The sequence below is a fragment of the Helianthus annuus genome, chromosome 8 (genome assembly GCF_002127325.2).
Source record: "Helianthus annuus cultivar XRQ/B chromosome 8, HanXRQr2.0-SUNRISE, whole genome shotgun sequence".
In the NCBI taxonomy this organism is placed as follows: Eukaryota; Viridiplantae; Streptophyta; class Magnoliopsida; order Asterales; family Asteraceae; genus Helianthus; species Helianthus annuus.
Genome location: NC_035440.2, coordinates 25256652 through 25284366, shown reverse-complemented (window position 1 = coordinate 25284366; position 27715 = coordinate 25256652). Strand labels below are relative to the sequence as shown.

Here is a 27715-nt window from a genome sequence, read left to right as displayed (position 1 = left end):
AAAACTTGCAGAAAGAAGCATTCTAGAAGATGCTCCACTCACTACAATTACTGCAAGGCACCAGGACACAAGGAAGAAGATTGCAGGAGGAAATCCAGTAATGGATTGTGCTTCAATTGTGGAGAAAAAGGTCATATCAAGCCAAACTGTCCGAAGTTAGCTCCACCTGCAAACAACAAGAACACTAAAAATGCTAGAGCATTTGTTCTGACTGCAGATGAAGCCAAGATGATCCCGAACGTCATAGCTGGTACGTTTTTATTTAATGATATTTTTGCTAAAGTATTATTTGACTCTGGTGCGAACCAAAGTTTTATCAATACTTCATTTTGCAAACTTCTAAATCAATCATTAACTAAACTACCACAAGAATGTCTAGTAGAGACAGCAAATGGAGAAACCGTTAAGATTTCTGAAATCTTGCAGGGAGCAAGAATAGAGATTTTTAATCAAAAGTTTATTGCAAACCTTTACCCAATGAATCTGGCAGGATTTGATGTCGTGTTAGGAATGGATTGGTTAATAGCCAGTAAAGCTAATATTTTATGTGATCAAAAGTCAATCCAAGCATATTCACCAAGGGGTGAAAAGATCACAATTAAAGGAGATAAACCATCTAGATCCACAAAATTCATCTCTGTGATGAAAACTGCTAGTTATATAAGAAAAGGATCTATAGTGTATTTGATTTCTATAATCACTAACACTAAAGGAAAAGAACTAAAAGATATTCCAGTAGTGTCCCAGTTTTCCGATGTATTTCCAGAAGAATTGCTAGGATTACTGCCAGACAGGAAAGTCGAATTCAAAATCCATCTGTAACCAGGGACAACACCGATTGCCAAAGCACCTTACCGTTTGGCACCCGCCGAAATGCAGGAACTGAAGAAACAATTAGACGAATTGTTGGAGAAAGGATTCATACAGCCAAGCTCATCGCCATGGGGAGCACCGATACTGTTTGTCAAAAAGAAGGACGGATCAATGCGAATGTGCATTGATTACCGTGAATTGAACAAGGTCATGATTAAGAACCGGTATCCATTACCAAGAATCGATGATCTGTTCGATCAACTGCAAGGAGCTCGATTTTTCTCTAATATCGATTTAAGATCAGGATATCATCAATTAAAGGTACAGGAAGAGGACATTCCTAAGACTGCATTCAGAACAAGGTATGGCCATTATGAATTTACTGTCATGCCATTTGGTTTAACCAATGCCCCAGCCGCATTTATGGACATGATGAACCGAATATGTAAGCCATATTTGGATAAATTCATAATTGTCTTCATAGATGATATTCTAATTTACTCTAAGAATAAAGAGGATCATGCAAAGCATTTGCATTTACTTTTAAGTCTATTAAGAAAGGAAAAGCTTTACGCTAAGTTTTCTAAGTGCGAGTTTTGGTTAGAACAGGTACAATTTCTTGGACACTTAGTCGATCATGAAGGAATTCATGTGGATCCAACAAAAATCGAAGCAATTACCAAATGGAAAGCCCCTGAATCACCAATCGAGGTTAGAATTTTCTTAGGATTGGCTGGTTATTATAGAAGATTTATTCGAGATTTTTCTAGAATAGCTATTCCTTTAACCAAGTTAACCTGTAAATCCATTAAGTTTGAATGGGGACCATGATGTGCACAAAATGCAACATATAAATTACATCAATTGTGGCATAAAACTAACCCTTTTTAGTACTAATGTTGGAAAAAGTGTGCTTTTGTCTTCCTTTTGTATTTCAGGATTAAATGAGCTCAACAAAAGAAGCAAAAAGACAGCTAAATCTAACATAAATACAAGAAAAGGAACAAAAATGGCATGCCTGACCCCCCCGACAACATCTTCCCAAGCAAAACAAAGAAGACAGAAGACTGAACACGCCCCGTGCTTAGTGAGCACGGGGCCGTGCCCAAGTGTCAACAGATAAGACAAACTCATAGAAGCTTCTGTTGCCCACCACGGGGCCGTGCCCAGCGGACACGGGGGCGTGGTCAACTGTCTGCATACGCATTTATTGAAATTGCGAATTGCAATTAATGAAGAGAGAGAGTCAGATGGACACGGGGCCGTGCCCAGCGGACACGGGGCCGTGCCCAGCGGACACGGGGCCGTGCCCGAGCTTCACCCACCTCTCTCACACGGGGCCGTGCCCAGTGAGCACGGGGCCGTGCCCAAGTGTCAACAGATAAGACAAACTCATAGAAGCTTCTGTTGCCCACCACGGGGCCGTGCCCAGTGGACACGGGGGCGTGGTCAACTGTCTGCAGACGCATTTGTTGAAATTGCGAATTGCAATTAATGAAGAGAGAGAGTCAGATGGACACGGGGCCGTGCCCAGCGGACACGGGGACGTGCCCGAGCTTCACCCACCTCTCTCACACTTGGGTTTTACCCATGTATCTAATGTTATGGAAATGTGGTATTTTACTCTGATAAAATATGTCCTAACTACGGTCCTGATGAAAAATTCCGCTGCCAAATTAGACAATAACGTGATACCACCGAAACTGGCTCGCGGCCGCCCGTTCTCGGGGATTAGGGATCAGGGGTTGCGACACATTGCTCACGCAATATCAGAAGACCAAGTATAACACTCCAGAGATTTAACAAACATAAAGACCTAGTATCTCAGAAGTTTGGCAGCCTATCAAACGAAATTACGGTACCAAGACCATATATCCGAGAGATGTACCACACAAGTTACGCAGTTCAATATGTTTATATACTAAAAACATGTTCTTATTTACGCGTAAAACCTACCGAAGCAACGTATAATGAAGCTGTTACAGTTAGCGGTTAATTTTATATATTACTATAATCCTGCACCAAATACGACTAACCGATGTACTATCATTTCCTTTATATCTCAACACGACTTCATTTTATATTTTTCAAATGTTTTTGTATTTTTCTTAAAATTTATCCTACAACTAAGTAAAATATTTTTGGAGTTTTTCAATTTTTGAAAAGCGGTAAGAACTGTACACTAAACATAAAATAAAGTTTCTATGCGAGTTTTGAAAAGCATTTTTACTCGAGGTTGATCATGCCAATCATTCGGACCAGATTTTCAAATCTAGCCCGATCGAATGTCTTCATAAATAGGTCGGAAAGATTATCCAAGGTGTCTACCCTAACCACTTCTATTAAACCCTTCTTAGCACAGTCGCGAATGAAGTGATGCCTAACATCTATGTGCTTAGTGCGTGAGTGATTAACTGGATTGTTTGTTATGGAAATGGAAGAGTTGTCATCGACAAGAATAGGTGTTCGAGTAAAATTCAAACCGTAGTCCCTCATTTGCTGCTGAATCCACAAGACCTGAGCACAACAGCTCGATGCAGCAATGTACTCGGCCTCGCATGTGGATTAAGAAACGACAACTTGCTTTTTGCATTGCCAAGAGACGAGACTGTTCCCAAGCAGTTGTGCGCCGCCAGTGGTTGACTTACTGTTCACCGGGCACCCTCCGAAGTCTGCGTCAGTATACGCCAGCAAATCCAGACCACCTTCAGCTGGATACCACAATCCAAGCTTAGGCGTCCCTTTCAGATATCTGAAGATACGCTTGATCGCTTTCATGTGAGACTCTTTCGGAGTTGATTCGAACCTAGCACACAAAAAAACGGAAAACATAATATCTGGTCGTGAAGCAATAAGATACATTAGCGAACCTATCATTGCTCGATATAGAGTCGGATCCACTTCAGGATCTTTCTCCTTATCGGTTATAAGCTTGTGATTTGTCGGCAGAGGCGTGTTATAGGGTAAGCTATCTTCCAATCCAAATCTTTTGAGAATCTCGTGGACATACTTCGTCTGATGCACGTACGTCCCGGCTTTTTCTTGGCTCACTTGAAGACCAAGAAAGAACGATAACTCGCCCATCACGCTCATTTCAAATTTTGACTTCATCACCGCCTCAAACTCATGGCACAATTCTTCATTTAAAGAACCAAAAATTATGTCATCAACGTAAATTTGCACGATCAGAAAATATCCCCCTTTCTTCAATATGAACAGTGTAGAGTCGATCGCGCCACGCGAGAACCCGTGCTCCAATAGATGTCTTGATAAAGTCTCGTACCACGCCCGAGGAGCCTGATAGAGACTGTAGAGAGATTTGTCCAACAGATAAACTTTGTTCTCAGACCCTGGAGCTTCAAAACCCGGTGGTTGGGATACATACACAGTTTCATGCAATTTCCCGTAAAGGAACACACTTTTCACATCCAACTGATAGACTTTGAACACATGTGTGCAACAAAAGCTAGAAACAGACGAATGGCTTCCTGTCTTGCCACTGGTGCATAAACTTCTATATAATCAATCCCTTCCTCTTGATCGAAGCCTTGAACAACCAACCGTCCTTTGTTTATGATGACGACACCCTTATCATCTTTCTTGCACTTGAAAACCCACTTCGTGTTGATTGCATGTTGGCCCTTTGGAAGATCGACCAAATTCCACACCTTTAACTTGTCAAACTGAGCTAACTCTTCTTGCATCGCCTCATACCAGGAATTATCCTTCAGAGCCATTTTATAGTTCTTCGGCTCTATCTGAGAGATAAAACATTCATGTAGGCTAAGATTGTAGATTTCTTCCTTCTTGATAGCAAAGAACAGACACTGCATCTCTGAAATGCTCCTTCGCATTTGCACTCCCGCATTTGGATTCCCAATAATATTATCAACAGGATGATGAATATTTGTTCTTGGAACTGGGATTGATGGAGTTTGAAGATTGTTTCCTAAATTCGATTGAATCTCCCCCTCAGCATTTGCGTTACTACTAGAAGCTTGATCACCTCCAGAAGACGTATTAACATTTGGATATGCTGAAAAATCAACGTAAAGATCACCACTTGTAGTTTGAACATTTGGAGCAGCTTCATTGGGGATCTACTCAGCAACAACTTCGTTTACGATCGAAGAATCAGCGACTGGAACATTCGGAGTCACATTAGTTGGAATGCTTACTCTCCAGCTAGCATAAACTTCATCTTTGTTCATGAGATGTGTGTAGACAACCTCCGAATCTTCTTCTCAAAAATCAGGAAGATCAAATGAATCAAATAGTTTATCATAATCGAATCCGCTTTTAGGACCAAATTCGGACGGTGGAGGATCGTAACTCAAAGGAGCTATATCAAACACGATCTCCACTGTACGCTTCTTAATGTTATAAACGTGTTTATTTGGAGTTCCATTGGCATAACCTAAAAAGAACCCAATTTCTCCAACTTCCCCCATTTTAGAAGTATCCTTGGTGCGTTTGATAACACACTTGATCCCAAAAGGTTGAAAACCCGATAAGTTTGGTTTCTTGTTTTCATGCAATTCATAACACGTTTTATCTTCTCTTTTGACTGTAAGCAGATGATTTAACACATAACATGTAGTGTTTACCGCCTCGGCCCAGAAGAAAATTGGCAATTTTGATTCAGAAAGCATAGTTTGAGCCGCCTCAATTAAGGTACGATTCTTCCTTTCTACAACTCCGTTGTGTTGAGGAACATATGGAGCACTGAACTGATGAACTATTCCCATTTCCTGACATAACTCATCCATATAATGATTTCTAAACTCAGTGCCGTTGTCACTTCGGATTTTTTTAACAGGAAGTGAATATTTTTTCTCAAGTTGTTTAAACAAGTCTCTTAAAATACCAGCAGTTTGGTCCTTTGTTTTTAAGAAAAATACCCACGAGTATCGTGAGAAATCGTTAGTGACAACTAGGCAATATGACATCCTACCAATGCTAGCAACATGAATTGGGCCGAAAAGATCCATGTGAAGCAATTCAAGTGGTTTTTGGATTGAGTTAACAGTTTTCGGTTTGTGAGGCTTTCGTTTGATTTTTCCTTTTTCACATGATTCACATTTGTTGTGCATATTGAAACTACGTAAAGGAGCCCCAAACACTAAATTGTTTTTCACTAAGTGGTTCATTTTTCGCAGATGCACATGGCCCATTCTTCTATGCTAGAGATACGATTGATTTTCAGTCGCCTTCGAAAGTAAACATGTCACTGGAGCAGATGATTTAACCAATGGGCGCATATCCATGACATATGTGTTATTCACCCTTGGGCCCTCATTACAATCCAATCTTCGGGAACAGCAAATCTCGGACGTAAAACGAAGTAAGCTTTATCAGTGAACAACATCATGTACTTGTTATCACAGATTTGAGAAACCGACATCAAGTTATGCTTCAGTTCTTCAACGTAGTTCACTTTATGTAACGTAAAGTTAACATAACCAGTGAACAACACCGAACCTTCACCGGTGATGTATCCACCCTTCTCACTGGAAAAGTTAACATAACCACCTCAAATTTGTTTGAAATTACTCAATAACTCTTTATTTCTTGTCATATGTCTAGAACAGGCACTATCGATATACCAAGTATAGAAAACCCTCTTTTGCTGCTCCTACACTCCCCAACAAGAAAATTTAGTTAGAATGTGGGACCCAATCCATGATGGTCTTTGGTCGTCCCGATTCATCAACATAAAAAAACTCTTTGAAATAACCACGATCGCTACTTTGTCCTCCATTTCCATTTCGGAAATTGTTGTAATGACTCCCCGCAAATCGCGGATTATACGGAGTTGACGATCTGTTGGTATAACTAGAGTTTCCTTAACCTCGGCTTCCATAGTTTTGGTAACCATAATTTTCATTCCTGGGTGGCTCAAAATTCCTACCAAATATAGGAACATCATCATCTCTTGAGAATGATCATGGACGATTATCCGAATGTTGTCTTTGATTTAGAAATTGGGGGGGGGGGGGTGATGCATTTCGGTCATTCACGAACCTGTTCTGTGCATGAGTTCTAACATAGTTGTTGTTCGAACCTCCAGAACGTTGGTCATTCTCATGTGTTTGGAAAGTAACATGATTTTGTTGTCTGTGAGGGGTTTTCTCACGTGTATCATGTCTTTGAGATGAACTTTCCGATCCTTCACCACGATTAATAACACCTAGTTTCTCCCCTTGATCCTGATTTTGTTGTGATTTAACATTTGTTTTGACAACCAGTTTTACTCTTCTTGTTTTATCACTTTGTTTTTCTCAACCTTCTGATTTTTACCGTTTTTCTTTTCAACATTAATTGTTTCATTTTGCGGTTTTTCAACAAAAGGTTTCTTTTGAACAGGATCAACATGGGATATACCCTTGTCATCTGGACAATCTGCTGCTAAGTGTCCTTTCCCACGACACTTATAACATTTGCGAACTTTCGCAACATTCTTTGGACGTTCCTCTTGACTGGTCGAAGATGATGATGCGTTAGTGGAATTTTTCAAAATTTGGTTAACAAACTACGAGTTTGAAGCTGTTTCGATTTTCTCTTCCTCTTTGACAAAATCTTCCCCTTTAACAAACTCAGTTTTAGCGATATTTTTCAAATTCCTTATAGGTTTCCCACGTGACTTAGGTTTTGATTTAGCATTTTGAACTTGATTAAAAATTTCCAAAATTTTGTTGTTTATCAGGTTCTCAATGTTGTCAAAATTTAGCTCATTTTTCTTGGTGGCTTCGCTCACCTTCGACTGTTCTGAGTCAGAAGCCTCATCAGGCTTATATTCTGTCTCACTTTGCGCTTCAACCGTCAGAGGGGTCTTTGGCACAAAATTTGCCAATTCAGGATCAATACTTGGCATCGATGTATAATTATGGTTTACCGGTGGAGGCACTTTCTTATAACCAATGCTGAACATTTCTTCCTCAGATTCTTTGAGGCGTTGGCTGTTAATATAGAAATTCATCACTTCAGATGAATCCCCAAACTTTTCAATTTTTCGTTGCAAATCTAAAATTAGATTATCTTTTTCCAAAATGATTTTGTTCTTTTCCAAAACACAATTTGGTTCATTTCAAGTTCAGATTTTAATTCCTGATTTTTAAGAGTTGCATGTGCCACAAGTCTCTCAAATTCAGAGATATCATTTTTCAGCGCTTTTATCTTAATTCGGTGTTCTTTATCCGAATTAGACAAAACAGCAATGAGTTCTCTGGATTTTTCTAAATCTGCAATCAAATTTGTGTTATGAAGTGCATATCTGTCAATCTTGGTGACGAACTCTACACATCTTGCACACTGCTTATCTATAGAAGTTGATTTTACCTCAATGCCAGCCATGAATGCACATGCTTCATTTCCTACGGAGTCTTCTTCCAACCTTTTAGCTTCTGCATCTGCAAATTGCTGCATTTCGGTTGTGGAGATCTTGAACTCAAAGCATTCTCCTTATTCTCCATCTTCTGTTTTGTTAGACTTTTCAACAGACTCTTCATTCAAGTTATCTTCATTCTCAGCAACATTACCCGAATCCATCTCTTCCCCAAAAACCTCGACTAAAACTGCAAGTACCTCAATGCTAGCCTCTTCGATAACCTCTTCGTATACTTCTTCGTCGACAATTTCAGCCATAAAGGCTTGTGAAACAATAACTCCTGAGATTTCTTCCAATGCACAACCCCAGTCATAAGGCTCAGTCACATTTTGTAGAGGTTGAGCCACCATAGCATTGTTTGTCGAAGGTGTAAGATTTTCAGAACCACTTGGACGAGCACTTGAGTTTGAAGTAGTTGCTGCATTGTTGTGAGGTCTTGAGTTGTTTCCTTGAGAATTGCTTTCTCTATTAGATCTTTCCATCTTCAGCTTCCAACAATCACGTGCGAAATGGCCGTAGATATTGTAGTTGTAACATTTCACCTTTGACATGTCGACTCCTATTCGAGTCTTTGTCTGACCTCCTATGAACTTCCTACCCGTTCTCAACATAAATTTCTTCGCTCTTCGGACTAAGAGTGCCATATTGAGTTGTAGATCAAGTTCTTCCATTTCGTCTTTGTCTATCTAATCAAAGTCCTCATCGAGACTTAACGGTTTAACGAGCTTTCCAAGACAGAGGTTCTAATAGGCAGTCATGAAAGACGACAAAAGGCTCATGTATTCTTCTATCAACTTTAAGCAACTTGAATCTAACTTTGGAATGTTCACATTTGTCTCTTGAGACTTCTAAGCTCCACTAGAAGAGTACATTCCTTGATTGGAATTTGTTGTTCCACTGGAACTGACATTGTTGCTTATAAAGGCGTGTTCACTTGCAGGAACTTCATTCTCTGAATATAGGGCAACACCGGCTCCTCTATTACCACCCTTATCCGTCGGTCTTGAAACTTTATATAATTGAGGATCTTGGATCTTCTCGAAATCAGATGCTTGATCTTCCATATTCCAAGCATAACCCTTCAGTTTTTGTACGACTTCTTCCAATGAGAGCTCCTCATAGAGAACACCTTCTCTAATCAATGTCGTGTACATATTCCATTCTCTGGGAAGGCAATTTAGAAACTTCTCAACTTTCTCAAATTCAGTGTAGATGCCTTCTTGACTACGATCAAGTTCGCTCAACAGATGATAAAATCGATTCACCGTGTCGTCGAATGACTCATTCGTTAACGCTTTAAACACAACGAATTGAGTCTTCAATCGTTCAAGACGTCGTTTCTTGTACGTTGCATTTCCCTCGTACCGTTCAATCATGCTATCCCACAACTCCTTCGAATTACTTCTCTTACGGAAAGTATGGAGTATAGATTGCGTCATCGCCATCGTAATCATAAACATTACTTTCTCTTCACAATCATAGAATTTTCGTTGATCATCGGTGAATGCCAAATAAGTATTAATCGTTAACGTTCTTACTGGTGTGGCTCCACATCTTTTAACGAAACACAACCAGATCTTGATGTCTTTCGCTCTTACATACCTTTCGAAACACTCCTTCCACTCAGGAAAAGCAAGCTCATTTATCAACAAAGGAGGTTTGTCGTTACTTTCTACCTCAGCATTATGCTTGAGGTTTTGCACCATTGTGGTCAGATTGTTGTTTGCCATTTCAAATGAATTGAGAAAGAAACAGTGAGTTTAAACAGTGGGTTTGATTTGAAAAAGTTTCTAAGTTCACAGAATCTGGAGACACAAAAGAAACTTGGAAACACAGAGTAAAAAGTCAGAGAGTAACAGAGTATTATAACCCGAATCACAACCTGAATGAAACAAAAACAACACTCTAAACTCAGACTCAATGAAAACTTAGTAAACTCAGAAAGCTTTAAGAACTACATTCTGAACCTTTAAAACACTAACTCCGAATGGATTCTTAAAATAAATTCGGATGTGATTTTAATCCAAAAACTCTGATAGATTTTAAACTCGGAACTGATGGATTTTAAAAGTTCAGCGATGGATTTTAATTCAAACTCGGATCAAGAATCAAGAGGTTTTTCACTAAAAACTCGGATAGGAGGAAAACCTGACAAACCCGGATTACTTTTTATTAAATAAAAAAGAAATATGGATCTTTTAACAGAAACTCGGACTGGTGAATGAGCTTAAAACCAGAACCCTTTTAAGTAAATTCAGAAAAAAAGTGTAACACCCCAAAAACGGGTTTGGTAATCAAACCACGTTAATATTAATGATGGGTAAAATACTGGTAGTGGTAAAAATTAACCCGGTAACTAATAGGATTTAAATAAATAAACCTAATATTAATAAAAAGGAGAATAAATACTTTGAGAAAAAAAAGATTATAAAAGGCCCGAGTTAATGGGACTTAAAATAAAACGGGTTATAACTTCCCGAACCCATTAAGTTAACTAGGAATAATTAACCTAGTTAGTAATATGTGATTAAGTGATAAATAGTGAGTTATAGCTTCATTTGATCAGAATAAAACATGAGGGACTAATATGGCCAAGTGGGCAAACTTGTTTTTATTAAAAATAAGAAATAAAACACAACACACACACTAAGTGTGTGTGTGCGTACGACCAGGAGGGGGAGAACAAGAGTGAAACCCTTGTTCAAGCTTAAAACCCAAATTGAGGATCAATTCAAGACCAAATCGAAGCACAAACGCGTATACACGATCACCAAGTCAAGGGGATCATAAGGTATGTCGAATTTTTGACATTTATGAAGTTAAGAAAATTGATTAATTTTACAAGATGCGATTGACGTATGAATCGTAGAGGCTACAGCCGAATTAGAGAAGTGGGATTGCTTAGGAACAAACCCTAAGTGAAAATTTAAAGTAAATTGCTATGATTTAGGTGTTTGGGTGAATTACCATACCTAGTTAAATGGGTTTTTAGAACATGATGAAGTTAATGTTAAAATTGTGATTAGAAGGATCATATTGGATAATAAAAGCAAGTTACTTAAACAATTTGTTTAGTTTTAGTACTTGTTCATACATGAGTTGAAATGGGTTTCGACGGTTATGATGAAATTCTTGACATTGAAGTTCTTGCATAAAGTGTAAGAATTTAAGGATAGATAAAGATAGAATAGAGGTTTAGAATCATCATACTTGCTATATTCAAGAAGAGAGTTCTTGAATAAGTGTTAAGATTGAATTAGCACGTGTGTGCAAATGGGTTTTTAATGAAAGTATGAGTTTTATGGAACTAGATGATTATATGATGTATATAAACTATGTTAATGAATGTAGTTAAATTAGTGGCCTAAAAATAGCGCCTACCGAATAGTCGAAGAAATACCTAAGTGAGTTCGTTGAACTCAATTGTGCATTTCATACATTAGAAAGGGGCAGTTTTGAAAGGCAAACTGACCTTTAAACATGATCGAATGATAATTTTGATAGAAAATGCGTAAGGTGGAATAGTCGTGATTGATAATTACTAATCTAACTATCTTACGAATTATGATGATAGTTTGACGCTTAACAAGCTAGGTGAAGTTTGGGAAGGAAGCGGATCAAACAAGCAAAGTATAAAGAAAAAGCGTAGTTTGGATGCGAGGTAAGTAAAGCTTACACCCTTTTTATAGAATACCTACTCGTGTGTATTGAAAGTGAATAAAGAACATTAGTAACTGAAATATGATATTCTGATGTGAATCATATGGGTCGGAACAAGTGAAAATGGTGAGAAACCATAAATTATGGTAAAAAGGGTAAAGTGATAATTTAGTCATGTGATGATGAACAAATAAGAAATTTCGAAACATTACGTCATGGTGTAAACCGTGACGGGTAAAAATGGTAAAATAGTAATCCGGATATGAGTTAACGGATGGACAAAAGAGATTCAAATAGACACCACATGGCGCAAGTCATAACAAGTCAAACCAAATAAGAAACGACTTTTAAGTAATATGAACACAAGGTGTAAATCGGAATAGGCTGAAGGAGTGAGACGGTAATTAAATACCATCTCATAGTGATAAATGGTCATTTTAACTAAACGGATCAAATGGTTTTGTTAACACCATTTGACAATAATAACTGATGACCGCTTGTTGAGTTTTGTGATCACAGGAAATAATATATGGTTTGCGTTGCTTTTAACTAGAAACTAAAAGCGAAAGGTATTTAAACGGTCAATGCTATGACCCGAGCCATGTACATATAAGTAAGATTATGGCTAAACGGTGTGATTTTGGTCGAATATATTATTGATAGTCCTTCGTCGTAAAAGAAGAGACTAAGGTTGACCAAAATGCCCATGAACGCTAAACCGGGTAAACGGTCCTTATGAGTCATTTAGAAACAAGTATTATGATAAAGTAAGGTTTAGTTAAGTGTTAAAGTATAGGCATAAACCCTTTTCGGATCAAATGCCTCAAAATGGTTCCTTGTCGTAAATTAACAATCTGAAAGGGTAAATTCGGAAGATATCCATTAACCCACCATAAGGATAGTTATGGTGGAAGACCATTTGATAAGTAATGTTGAAAATATGATGCTAGAAATGAATGAGCGTGGTTTATGCTTAAAATCACTTAAATACCCTTAACGGGTCAAAATAAGTATATAAGCAAAGCGGGTTAAGAATACATAAGAAACCCGTAATCTGAACCTTGAATAATAGGAAACAGATAGAACATGATGTTCATGATAAATTGTATGCAACAAACAAGGTGGTTTGATAAAATTATGAACGGGTCAAAAGTTTTGTAATTATATAATAAGCGGAAGGCTTAAAAGTCTCAAATTTTGTTAATCCGGATGTCGGATTTTAACTCCATATGATGGAGAATCAATTTACAATCACGTAGGAAGAAACGGGTCGTAAAATGGATTAATAACAAATAAGTTAGGGTCATTTCCGTAAAAACTAGTATTTCTTGGAAAATGAAGGTCTGCAAACGAAACCTGCTGGAAAAAGTGCTTCCTCGCGCCATGCGACGGAGGAGACACAAACTGGTGCGCCACGCAACAGATAGTCGCAACCCGCGAGAGTCGGGAAGGTCTCGGTCGCGCCCCGCGAGAGACCTTATTACTGGCAAATTTTTTTCTTGTTCGTTTTGATATCCGGACTTGATTTAAACATGTTATAAGCTCATATGACTAATCATTTCATGGTTTATGAAATGTAGGAACACCTATGGATGCCGGATGACGATCAAACTCAATGAAGAACCGAACACGATCAAGATACAAGCTTCCGCACATTGTTACGTCGTCATTTTGAATGACGAACTAATACATATTACGTTGTACTATTTTTAAGTCCGAAAATGTTTCAATAAACCCGTATTTTCATAAGTATGTATAATCATTAATACACATTTTTAGTCGAAATTATACGAAAACTGTTAAATATTAGTAAGGGTCTTATAAAAAGCTAAACTCTGGGACTAAAACAACAATTTTTGAAATACCTAAGCACCGAACTCCTTCTAAAGTCGGACACCTAAACACTGAACTCCTTCTAAAGTCGGACGAAGTAAACTCTGAAAATGAAATACTTAAACTCTGAACTAAACCTAAACTCGAATGCCCCTAAAACTAAATTCAGAACCTAAAGAAAAAAAAAAAGATTCCGACTCTCTTACTTGTTTAAAATCAGACAGTAAATATATTCGGACCTATATATATATATATATAAAAAATTAATGAAACTCGGACCTAAAACCTTTGGTTTCTAAACTCTGAATATATAACTAAACTCGGAATATGTTTAGGAAGGCAAACTTTGAAGGATATAAAGTTAAATTCGGACCAGCCTCAATAATGACTAAAATATCCAACTTTGTAAACCCTCACTACTAGAAAAGTCTGACTGTAAACCCCGATGTATTATGAAATAAACCCTGAAGTTTAGAAAGTTGTAAACTCTGATGTTTTACGAGAGAGTACTAGTAAACCCTGACCTTTGAAAGATAAACCCTGAAGTTTAGAAACTCTGAATATAAACCCTGTTCTTTTAAAGGTAAATCCTGACCTCTAAAGCCTGAACTCTTAAAAAAGTAAATCCTGACTTCTAAGTTAGCCTGGACAAGAGAAAACCTGCTTCAAGATATCTCACAAGTGTGACTTCACACTAGTTCATCAATAATCCTGAAGCACAAACACTAAAGGAAAAACCCTGAAGGAAAACTTTGGAGGAAAAACACTGAAGGAAAACTCTAAACAAATTAAAATGGATCAAACAAAGAATTTTTACTAACCTTCAAAAACCCCTGATGAAGATCTTCAAACTCTGTAAAACCCTAGATGAATGTTTATCCTAAAAAGCTCCTTTCTAATCACAATCCATCATCCAGAATGAGTAAACACATGAATGATTAATGAAAAACACTTAAAACCCCACAAACAACACCAAACACCCAATCAAAATGTGATATTTCTCAACTAAACCTCTAAACCCAAACCTATAGTAGTATGAGCACACTGCTCTGATACAACTTGAAAGGTCTCCTACCTAAGTATCTCACTCAGACAACAATCACCAGGTGTGCGGAATCCACCTAGCAATCACACAGTAGTCGTTAATTCACACACAATGATAATGATTAAGGTTTCTTGAAGAACAAAGTTTCCACAAAAGAAATCGCCACGTATAACATTTCACTAATATATCCAATGGGAAGTCCTGACTACAAAAGTCAGGACATAGAAAGGCCCAAAGCCCAAGATAATACAAACCCTGACTAAACCAATATCTAAATTCGGACTAGGGAAAATCCCTAAGTCCTGACCAAAACATAAGAATAAATTTAGGCATAACATAATAGCTTTAACAATTACATAAAAGACCCTTGAGTTTGAGAGCCTGCACTCATCACCCAAAGTGCATTTACAAGTCTCTGACACATAAAAGTACTAAAATACTCTTATACAATAACAAAATAAAGTAACACTGTTCACTACAAAATATTGCCATTTAGTGACATACAAAAAGTGTCACAAAAGTGCCACTAAAGACCTATGTAGAAATGGGTGGCACACAAAAAAGTGCCACTAGAAGTGCTGACGTTAAAGCCTTTTAGTGGCACTTTTTGAATCTGCCGCACAAACTTTTAGGGGTTTTAGTGGCACTTTTTTCTACCACTGTATAGAAAAAAGGCTTTTGTGGCACAATTTATGTGCATTTAAAAAATAATCTTAATTACATACCTATACTAGTTTTAGTGGCATTGTTTTTTGCCACAATATTAAAAAAAATCTTTTCTGTCACAAATTTTTGTGTCAGTAAAAATTGTTTCTAGATAAATGTATTCACTAATCTTAGTGGCACATAATTTTGCAATAAAAATCACATTATTTACAATATAATATATAAAATAAAAGTTCGATGAAATTATAAATGTAAAAATCATAATATTATAACTTTAATATCAAGTTCAATCCAGAACATTGTGTAATAAGTAATATATTCCAAATTCTAAATGTTTACATGAGGAGTTTAAGCGTTCTTTTGGGTGAGAATTTCACTGTCATAATAAAGATTAGATTCAAAGTTGCACATGATATCTACTCTGTCACCATCAACCTTGTGAACAAGCATTAGTATTGATTCAAAAATAAAACATGTATAAGAAAAATGCCGAAACATCTAACAATTAGACAAAAAACCAACATATAATTGGCGCGAACACCTAGCAGTTAGATGACAAGCCAAGGTATTACCTTAACTGCAATGTGAACAAATATTTAAAGATCAATCTTTACCCAAAAAAAAATATTTAAAGATCAATTCTCTCTTGCCCTGTAAAATGAAAAGTTATTGTATTTGGTAAGTTTTAAAGCGCATAGAATTTTTTTATGGCATAAATTTTGTTTGGGAGGGAAAATTCACAGTGAGAAAGATTTTGGGGGAACCTTTTGTGGCACTAATTTATTAAGTATGTGATTTGATTTAGGATTTAATGTGTAAAAATATTAGAGGCATACATAAAGTGTCAGTAAAAGTATATTTTAGTGACATAAAAACTAATTGCCACTAGAAGCGTGTGCTAAGCAACTATGGCATACACAAAGTGCTATTAAAAAACTAAATTAGTGGTATAAAATGTATATGTCATTAAAAGTGTGTGCCACTAAATGACATTTTTTTTTGTAGTGGTTAGGGGCCAAAATTACAAAAGACAACCTGAATGTTTGATATGTAGAAAGATTTTTTTTAGTCTGATATGGTTAAATTGACTAAACCTCAAGGGCTAAAATTGTAATTTACTCATCTCACATTTATAAAATACAAATTTCTCCTTTTATTAGTGGTTGATTTTTTTCACTGTTTTATGACTAATACGGACATTGAAATTTTGATTCTAAACGGTTTCAAATTTTGTGACCGACAATTAAACCTAATTAAGTTGATGTTATTTTTGTTCATTTTTGTATCGTTTTACAAAAAAAAATATCAAATTGTAACGCTTTCGATTTCAATTTTGTAGAATTGCTACCCGCATTTAAATTTGATTTAAATTACTATTTCCCTTTTTCAACCATTGCGACGACATTTTTGTAACTAAGTTTAAGCAGGCGTAAATTTTGGAGTCGATTTGCGATTGGTGACTGTCGCTTAAATTAGTTTCCTTTGTTCTTTCTATTGCAAAATTTGCAACCATCTTTTCTTTTTTTAAGATTTGAGGGTGGACCTTGGATCAACCGGTGAGGTTGCTGCTTTGTGACCTTCAGGTCATGGGTTCTAGTTGTGGGAAGCAACCTCTTGCACAAAATGTAGGGTAAGGCTACTTATCAAACAGCGAAGCGATCCGACCCCTCCCTACGTGAATGTGGGAGCTAAGCCAAGCATCGGGTACGCCTTTTTTCTGTGGTAAGATATGGTTGTAATTGCCAATTTGTAGGTGCGGACAAAGTATTTCTCCCTCGATAATTACCGTATTTAAGCCTCAGTCACACATTATAATCTAATTCATTACACACGTAAAAATACATCAATTCAAGATCTCATTTACATTAACGCTCTTAGTCACCTATGTAGATGTTTAAGATACTCTTTTCAAGATGTTCTTAAGCATCGAAAATTATTTTGAAATATTAGAAGTCGAGCATACATGTGATTATGTGAATATCTTAGATGTTCATATGCTCCAAAAGTATTCTTTAAAATGTTACATATACTAATGCTTAAGTCAGTGATGTACTGTTGTGTGACTGATGGAAATTTTACATTCGATATGGCCTGAAAATTGCTCACTGTGTTGATGTGGGTTTAATAAATATTGTTTAAAAATATTTACCTTTAGGGACGGCAAACACACATTTATTAACATAAAAACAACTAAGAAGAAGCTAGTAATGGAAAGTTGAGAAGTGATAAACAGCACACTCTTAACCTCCCAACATTATCAGCTAAGCACAAGTTCGACATCGATACATCTGATAGACCAGCTTCATTTTAATAAACGTAGCTGTTATTGCGATGATGTAGCGAACCCCAAGATAGATTCATTCGTTCATGGTTGTAGTAGAGGATCCTTCCTAAAGAACATCCAGAAGACTGGCAAAAAAAGTTTACAACAACTAAATAAATATTCTTGAAGGTAACTCAATTCACTGCCAATTATGAAAAAAAATAGCAATAGAATGTTCTAGAGTTCATTATAAGCATGTACCTGAATGTAATCATAGGAGTTGAATGATTTCAGACAGGGCGGTGTAGGTGCCAAACGCTAATGAGATGATGCCGATTGCTATGATTAACACGCAAAGTGACCCCTAACAACCAAACAGGTAAATGAAAGAGTAAGAGGACAAAGTAATAATATTCCGCACCATGATGCTTTCACAGGGTGTGGATAGAACTCTGGTACCAATAGATTATTCCTCTGCGACTATCGGGTTGCGAAATGTTATTTCTCAATGTGCGACTTAACAATTCAACTTGGTTATTAACTTACACGTAAAACTACATTTGTTTGGTCAATTCTTCTCCGTTTACATTCGGTTTGATAGCATGTTAAATTAGTTGAGGAGAGTGATATGTGATACCTGAAAGTGAGTTACGTTGCCCCTCAGGAGACGCAGAAAACAAGCACAGGGAAATATCAATGACTGGAACCACAAAAGATGCATTAGTCTTTATCAACAAATGTGGAAGATACTAAAACATATTGAAAAGTTATGTCTGCAGAAAGAATAGAAAGATCACCAATCAGTGACTATAACATTCGACACGACATGTAATACAACTTACCACTAGCATTGTTAGTAAAGATCCGATCAGCGACATTACCAGGCCTGTAGAAAGAATAGAAAGATCACCAATATGTGTTCCAACAAGGAAACTAATGAAAACATGTGGATTTATGATGGTAAAATTTGATTACATAACCAACACTCTCCATATTCGTGGTCAATATATAACTTGGAAAATTCACTCCCAATTTCTTTGTTAATTGCAAATAAACCATTGTTCTTACATAGAAGAAAGCGCCACACAATATTAAGAGCACTTTGATGATGTGAATACTGCCACTCATGATGCATTACAAGTGATAAAATACCAAAACTAACTTAGCATAGAATACACACAAGAACCAATAGAGAAATTATTATAAGTATATGTCAGTATGCGAGAGCTTACCAAAGAACGGTACCGCGAGGGCTACGAATAAAGTAGAGATCACCAACGCCGTTCTAATCAATATGGAGTAGGCGTGAGACTTTTGATTGTTTGATGGTATGAGTTCCTCCAAACTCTTAGCAACCGGGGATATGGTTAGCGCATATGTTATACTTGTTAAGAGAATACAATTGTTCTTTACTGAATAGCTAATTAAATCGCACGATGGCTTTAAGAGTGTTTTTTCTAACCCACATTAGATCGGTGCAACATAGAGATGAAGTATTTTTAACAAAGAGAAAAGTAGTTTCATAAGTAACTGAAAATTATTAAGAGGCTTGACAATGGTTTCGATAAAATAAGGATATTTGGTAAGTGGACTGATTACCTACAAAATACAAATTCACAGAAATTAGTACGAACTAATTTCAGAAGCAAACTCAACCCACAGTCTCTACCTATTACATATACATGAAACTGAAAATACCTCTAGTCCAAGTGAGGTTTAGAAAAAGGTGTTCGATAATCACAATTTTATACTCGTTTTAATAAGTTTGAATATCTTGCAAATAAAATGTATTTATTTTATGGAAAATCACTAAAATGACAATTTTGATAGATTAGTTTGACAAAACAGTCTTAACATTTTTTCCTTTACAACAAATATTATATGACTTTTCTTGTTTCTAGTTGGTTAAGAATTTGATTCAGCCACCCAGAAGCTTCCACATGGCACACCATGTTGTTTTTTGCAACGATTTTTGACCTGCACAACAGATTTCCATCTGGTGCGGGAAAACGGATCTGATGTGCCAAAATTGAAATCTATTGCGCCAAACTGATAGTTGTGCGCCAATGGACACTTATCAATCATTAGTTGATTAGAAAATTTAAAGGTCAAGGTTGTTTTGTCAAACTCAATAGTCAAGACAGTTGTTTTGTTGATTTTCTTTTTATTTTAGTTAACATACCGTAGCCCATACAGCAATTTTGGAGGCAACCAAATTTGTAGGCAGATTGAGAGTGAATTGTGATTCAATTGATTCCCCGAACATCATGTATCCCAATATGGCAGCTCCAGCATACAGAATAGTACATATCGTAAAGCTTTAAGGAAAAAAAATCCCAAGTTATATAACTACAGAAATTACATAAATAATTTTCAAATATAAAAATATGGACTGAATACGACACATTAATTCATCCTATTTTTTGAGAAAATAAGCTTCTAGTTAGCTAAGTATGGGATGGTTTTGATTGTAAAAGTGTTCTCACCTAGCTAATAGGGCTAGAGGATATTGGCTCTTATTTTCCATGGACATATAGATGTTAGGAAGAACAGCATGTCCAGCATAACAGTAGCCATAAAGCCCAATAGACACGGGCAAAGTGGAAAGGTTCAATATTGTAGTACTTTCAGTGTGAAAGCCAATGGAATCCACTAATCCAACCCAAAATAAGCAAATGACCAAAAGAATCGTTACAAAAACTCCGGCAGCTGGATACAAAAACCATAACATAGTTAACACACGGAGTTCACAAAGTATTAAGACATTTTTACAAAATTTTGCACTAACCGGAGATGTAACTGAGAACACTCAAATCACGAAGCCAAACTGTAGGGAGCACAATCAGAGTGATTATAAGTGCAAACAAATAATGTGAACTTAGTTGATATCCACCAAGACTTAAATGTGCATAGGGAAACAAAGAAGATAGGTTATCACTTTCCATGATTATAAATTCAACGCAAGATGCCTGCAATGGGGGAAACATGGATGATCTAGTTACATGAAAGTCAAGTGACCTAAACAATGCAAAAACATGCGGGCTTAAATGAATTCGCACAAGGTTTATCATGGAGAAAAGTTTGTTTAAACCCACACTCAAATTGTTTCATTTTATAAAACAAAAACCAAACTTGATGTTTAAGTTCTTTACCAACTTCTCGCATATGCGTAGAATGTCGAATAAGGCTAATAATCATGTTATAGTAGCGTTCCATTCATTTAATTATATTTGAAACTAATACGACAGATGACCTAAAAACAACTTTTTCACACACAAAAACAACTTAAATAAGTTAAACCAAACACTATAAAAACAACTTATTAACTTTTATAAGTCAATAAGTTATAAGTTGCTCCAAAATAAGCTAACCCAAACACCCACTTAATAAGAAAACAAACGAACAATAAAAGATGCACCTTAATTATGTGAAGTGGAGGCTTGCATAGAAATATGTTCTTTCGAAAGACAAAGAAAAGTATGACTACAACAAAACTAGGCTGTTGCTATGCAAATTTGCTGAACATAAGTTGAGATGACAGTGACATGCTCATATATCATATTTTAATTATTTCAAAAGGTCTGCAGTTCCCTTAAATTAAAGTTTAACTTTCACAGAGAACGATTTCACTAAAATACATAAGTTGTCTGATATACTTACATACAACTCGACGTAAAAGGTAATCTGCAAGAATAAGAGAAAAAAAAAATATTGATCAGAACCCAGGCATAATGTTAACTGCTATCTATTTAATCTTTTCTATATCACAAACTCTAGTTTTGTGGAAATGTTGCATATGAACTTTTAATCTAGTTTGCAACATCTGTAGAGTGTATTAACTTAAATACAGATAGATTAAGAATGTTACTGGTTTGTCACTCTTTATAATTGTCAAACGCTAATAAAGTGCTTAAGGGACTAAAAAGTGTCAGCATTTTATATCCTCTGGAAAAAAGTAGTTATTCAAACTTCCCAACAGCTCTTCGCCAATCAACTACACAAGTATAGTTTGTCCTAATTACGAACAAAATGTGTTATGTTCCTAGGGACATCCTAGTGGTTGAGTGGTGTATTCACAATCAAGAGGTTGGGAGAGTTCAAGTCGTGGTGCATTTATCCTAGAAAATCTAGGAATTGTTGTTAAAAAAAAAGATAGTCAAACTTACAGAAACGACTAGACGTCCTATTATACCAAAAGCAGCCTCGCCAATATCTGGGTAAGTTTGAAGACCAGGCCGACTATCCAAGCAGCAACGAAGGAGGATGCCGGTGTAGAATGAAAGAACACAAAAGATAAACAATATAGACAACCCCGCCCACCCTCCTTGTTTCACTGCATAAGGAGTGGAAAGAAGAGCTACTCCACAAAGAAGATTTACCCCTACAAGAAATCACCAATCACATCATATCATGCAACAATGGTGTAAAATATAATCAACAATTACATCATATCATGCAACATTGTTGTAGATATATCTTGAAGGTGTATTTATATATTTTCCAGATAAAATAATTTTAGCTCTTCCATCAAATATTTATAATGTCATTCTATTAGATCATATTGAAATAAGATGAAATTTTCAAGCGTGACAAACTGTCCCACATGGATAGAAGGTAAGAAGTTTAAGCACATTTATGCCTTTTGTGAGTATTAATAACTTTCACCATGGTTTTATGTTGATTTGGAGTTTAATGGATAAGATTATCACTTAGGCTTTGGGTGTTTCATTAAGTAAAGCACCTTACGATGTGCGTACATTCATCATGTTTTAAACATCATTAAGCAGAAGCCAGCACTGGTGTCAAACTGTACACTGGTGTCACATATGATGCCAAGAGTTGAATAGTGTATAATCATGTCGATGCCCTCTTCTAGAATAAAAATAAGTGGAAACTAGATCAAAGTTGGATTTATGTCAAATATATATTTAATACAGTTAGAAACCACATAAAAGGTATTCATTTCAAAGTACATTGGTTTTAAAAACCGTGCCTTAGAACGCGCCTGCTTAGCAACTGCAAAAACTCCTTAGGGCCTGAGGCAGCGCTCATGTACATGTGGGATCAATTTCGTCAAATGTAGGGTCTGGATAGGCTAATATACATAAATGACCAAGAGATAACAAATGGTTTAATTGATTAAAAGGCTAATATGAAAAGAGAGATGCAACTATTGGTTGTACATAGAGCAACGCCATGCGTGAAGCTCTCACCTCATGCCTCGACTTTCAAGACCAAAATGCGTGTGACCCGCTTTCTAAAACCAATAACCATGTCAATTTAACCTTAGAAGTAGTTCCAAGTTGAAGAGATTGACAAACAACAAAACATTTAAATCGGAATTAGCCACACTAAGTCCATCTGTAGTGTGGGGCTGTATATAGCCCCCCCCCCCCCCCCAACAACCTTAAAACGCCATATGGCGCCCTGCTATACCATCCCTAAGGGCGCTATGCCCCCTTCCTCCTCCACTTCAACCGAAAATTATAACGGGAAAAAAGTTGGTTTTTAAAAAAAAATTGACTGTTGAACGGTCATAAGTAATAAAAAAATAATTTTCAATATATATATATATATATATATATATATACAAATACTCCTTCTCAATTTAAACTAACATACCACATACAAAATCCATCCTACAATTTTAAAAAATTTCTCTTTTGCAATGTCTACATCTGAAGATGAACGATTCATCGATCTCTACCAAAGATTTTTTTCCTACAACGAAATCGTGAAGGAGGAGGAAGCGGTTACTAATGCATGTGCCCTCGTGATTCAAACTGTCCTCCTCCGCGCCCGATCTTGAGGAGGGAGTATGTAGTGCGTGACCGTTTAGCCGAACATGAACGTTTAATGAAAGACTACTTCGATCCTACACCGATTCATGGTGATGATGTTTTTAGGTGCCGATTTCGGATGAGCAAAAGTTTATTTATGCGCATTAACGATGATTTGTAAGGTAAGTATGACTACTTTAACAAAAAAACCGACGCTAGAGTATGTCTAGGATTTAGCTCAATCCAAAAGGTAACATCCACTTTACGTGTACTTGCCGGAAACACCTACGATATCAACGTCAACGACGAGTAATTGAAGATGGTAAAGAAAACCACACGCGATACCCTAGAATACTTCTGCTATGGTATTTTTTTACTTGTATAAATTTAATTTTATTTTATAGTATAATAAACTTAAAAAATAACGGTTATATATAATTTTATATTTTTAGGTATATACCAATGGAAAACGTTACTTGAGAAACCTGACTTGGAGCGACCTTCAACAAATATACGAAGTGCATTTAGAAAAACATGGAATACCCGGCATGATTGGTAGCTTAGACTGTCGGCATTCATGTTGGTATAATTGTCCAAGCGCAAGACAAGGTCAACACACACGCGGTGACCAGAAAGGGCCGACTTTGGTTTTACAAGTTGTTGCGTCATACGGCCTTTAGGTTTGGTCGGCCTTCTTTGGTATCGTCGAGTGTGTGAACGACATAGATACTTAAGAGTTTTCACCATTGCTAGAGGATTACATTTCGGGTACGATACCGAAAGTCGGGTTCCATGCAAATGGGAATGACTACACGCATGGATACTATTTGGCCGATGGTATATACCAGAGTATTCAAATATTGTGAAAACGTTTTCTGAAACTCTTATATAAAACGACAACATTTTAAGAAGCTGCTAGAGTCTTCGTGAAAGGACATCGAGACGGGTTTTGGGATCCCTCAACAACGATGACATTTTATTAGAAATCCTTGTCGTATATGGAATAAAGAAAAAATTAGAATGGTGATGTATGTTTGTATCATAATGCATAATATGATTTTAGAAGAAGAGGGGAAAGTTGTATGCCAAAACTATTTTCCGGAGGATGTTGTTGAATCGTCGCAAGCAACAATGGAGGAGAGAATCTAATTAAACGGTCAACTATTGCGTTCCAGGGAATTACATAACGCGTTAAATGCGGATTTGGTCGAGCATACTTAGGCGATTCGTCACATTCGACAAGATGGCGACGACGAAGAAGAATCCGAAGAAGAAGAAGAAGAGGATTTCGAAGTTGGAGGCTTTGAAGACAAAGGTTTGGATGGCGGAGATTACGAAGAACAAGAAGGCGACAACGACGATGAAGACGTAGTATCAAATATATTTTATTGTAATGTTTTTTTAATTATTGTAATGTTTTTAATTTAATGAAATGTTTTTTTTTTGTTTTTAAATTTTATATATTTAGAGACTAGATGAAAAAAAAAAGAGTAATAATAGGTATGGTGTTACCACTACACACCTTCCCTTGTGACTACACATGGCCTAAGAACAGACGAGAGAAAGTGTTCATGATTTGACACTTTTCAAGACTCTTCATACCATAAGGATATTCATTGACAAATAAAATCTCAAGGTTTGAGTCAAATAAATAATTTTCTTTGAAATACAATGGATATGTCTTAAATTAGGTACAAAGGCTTTAATCCATCTCCATCATAAAGAAAAAGAGCTATGGCACATGGGGTAGAATTAGCTAGATTTAGGAAAATGAGGCAGAAAAAGCCTCAACACAAAAAGAGCATAACTTGGGCTACGAGTAGAGTTACAGAGCCCATAAGGCTATACGGTGTGAGCAAGGTGGTGATGGGTATGGCATGGCCACATGGGACGTAGTGTCTGTGGACCCCCCCCCCCCTCCTTAAGCCACGTGTGGCCACAGTGATACATCCTACATTCTCTAAAGTCTAAAGTTTCATAGGAATTGGATGGGGAGGATCATCACCACCCAATTAGGTTGTGGTGATGGAGGATGGTAGTGGAGGATGGAGTGATGTGGCAATGACGTGGAGGGTGGTGATGGTGATTAGGACCATCACCACACCTTATAGCTTAAACAGTGAACGGAAAGGGCTCAACGAGCCGGATCATGTAGAAAACGCCGTAGGTAGTTTTATCCAATTTTTGGACCCAAATTTCAACAATTAAGGTCTGATTGCATCACCAAAGATTTTTCCCAAATTTAGCATTTTCCAGTTATTCCATTTTTATTGTCGAAAAAAAAAAAGCATAGATTTTCTTGTTGAAGACATTACTAGGGAGCATGTTATGTGTTGAAGAATAGATAAACTTTGTAAAATTAGTTAGAAAAACATGACACATACCGTTAAGCACAGCTTGGCCGAATGAGCTCTGTCCAGTCTGAGGGTATTTCTCATAATGTGACAACCTTTTGGCGGAAGACGCCCGTTGATGATGAAGTGAATGATCAGAACTACAATGCTCCTGGGGTAGCAAAAGATGGCTGTCCAAACTCGTGATTGTTTTGGAAGAGCGTCTCCTTTTAGGTGATGACGAAAGGAACGAACCACCTAATGATAAGCCAGAAGATCCTAGAAAGTTCAGACTTGGAGATGCTACACCACCATAAAGATCTACTGAATCCCTAAAATATAATACCAGGAAAATTTAATTAAATTAAATCTAGGGAAGAAATAAGTATTGCAACATTTTTGTTTCCTTAGCAACTCTCCTAAATAAACACTTATTTTTACTACAGCTAGTAATTTTTTTGGAAACCAAACTGTTTCAAATAATAGCTTATCATGTCCTCTAATAATTCTAAAGAATACAAAACAAAATTTATGGACCAAATTAATAACGCCACAAGGGGAGAGGGTAATACCTGTAACTTTTAAGCCAAGATGGGTCCAAAGAATTAGGATTGCTAAGAGGGTAAGGGTCATTATCACCATATACTGAAGAAGCATCGCAATCCTTCCCACTGTCTTCATCTTCATCTCCATTAAAATCCTTATCTTCATCTCCGTCAAAATTCTTTTCTCCGTCATCATTTTCATTTTCGGTCTCAACAAGAAAGATGTAGTCAGATTCCTTATTTTCCATCCTCTCTCAACCTTCAAGACTCGTCGTCAAATTTTAAAAACCATAAGCATCACAAAACTTTAGATTAAAATTAAGATGGTACATTGTCATAAACTAAAGTAATTTCAAAGTGTTTAATTTACTAATACAAAAATTAAATAAAAATTTAATATGTTGTTGTAAAACGTAAAAGGGTTACAGTATCCCTTACAACAATACTGTAAACTTTGGTAACAAATATCAGACTGATTTCAGCCAAAGCAATTTAACCTGGTTTTAAACGCGGATTCTCTATGTATGCACGAAGATATGTGTACCTGTTTGTGAATTCTGTTTAATGTTGTAGTGATTGATCTGAATAGGATGAGAGGTGGAATTGAACAGAGGGAGAATGTCTGTCTGTTGCTGATATATATTGCAGCTCAGTAAACACAATATATATAGACTTCAACATAATAAAAAATAAATATTAGATAATCACACATGATTCGCCACGTCATAATTTTATATGATTGGTACTTCGTATTTAAGTGGTTAAATCAAATGATTAAATCTATTAGCTGCAGTGAGGTACTCGTGGTCATGGATGATTAATGATGAAAATGGATATCCACATGTTGCCACGGCCATGCACTTCAATCATGGATTTCGTCCAAGAATTCTCAACTTCAATTTCCATGTGCTTATACCAAATTGTGGATTTCGTGGATAAAAGGTAGATTTTTATTAACACTTAAATCATCTAACCGTCTAAACTGTGGCAACTCCAGTCGGTTTTGCTAACTGTTTAGTTCATGGTTTTAATTATGTTTTAACTATTCGGTAGACGAACAGAAACTTGGAACTGGTAGTGTAAACCGAACCAATCGTTTATTGTTTTCTTTTAAGTTTTGTAATATGCATTTATACACATATTATACCGGTAGAACATATTTATCATATTATGAATTTTAATTCAAACTAATGTTTATGGAAAAGAAACTAAAAGGCAAACCAAAACGCTAAAACCAGCCGCTCCGGCCTAGCCGACACAGAATTCTTTTGCCAAAATGGTGGACTTATGCAAATTATTTATTTGATTTACGGTTTTTTAAATCCATTTTGGTTTATGGATTAAACAAAACCATAAACAAAAAAATGAAAGTAGAAAACCAAATAAATTT

The 27715-nt window shown here is 36.4% G+C and overlaps 1 protein-coding gene across 2 annotated transcripts; it reads right to left on the bottom strand.

Annotated features, from left to right (window-relative positions):
- Positions 1 to 17491: 17491 nt before the first annotated feature.
- On the bottom strand, positions 17492 to 27009 carry LOC110872442 (amino acid transporter AVT1B). Of its 2 annotated transcripts, none has more exons than XM_035976528.1 (14): positions 26870 to 27009; positions 26353 to 26605; positions 25832 to 26112; positions 21834 to 22048; positions 21328 to 21351; positions 20456 to 20636; positions 20154 to 20376; positions 19850 to 19985; positions 19247 to 19266; positions 18900 to 19045; positions 18510 to 18553; positions 18305 to 18367; positions 17929 to 18031; positions 17492 to 17813 (listed from the first exon to the last, which is right to left on the bottom strand). In XM_035976528.1, exons 2-13 carry the CDS (start codon positions 26571 to 26573, stop codon positions 17939 to 17941), a joined length of 1647 nt encoding a protein of 548 aa, XP_035832421.1. In that variant the 5' UTR covers positions 26574 to 26605; positions 26870 to 27009; the 3' UTR covers positions 17492 to 17813; positions 17929 to 17938. The 2 variants fall into 2 exon arrangements, with proteins under 2 accessions (XP_035832421.1, XP_021976931.1); XM_022121239.2 differs by having other exon boundaries at positions 26353 to 26584; positions 26870 to 27005.
- Between the last annotated feature and the right edge of the window lie 706 nt (positions 27010 to 27715).

Excerpts from the sequence above, each read along its gene's own strand:
- LOC110872442 (XM_035976528.1), bottom strand. The coding sequence starts at position 26,573 with ATGGAAAATAAGGAATCTGACTACATCTTTCTTGTTGAGACCGAAAAT. Across the intron at positions 20,637-21,327 it reads CCTTTTACGTCGAGTTGTAT|GCATCTTGCGTTGAATTTAT; the intron begins GTAAGTATATCA and ends CCCCCATTGCAG. Across the intron at positions 18,554-18,899 it reads CCTCGCGGTACCGTTCTTTG|GCCTGGTAATGTCGCTGATC; the intron begins GTAAGCTCTCGC and ends TTCTTTCTACAG.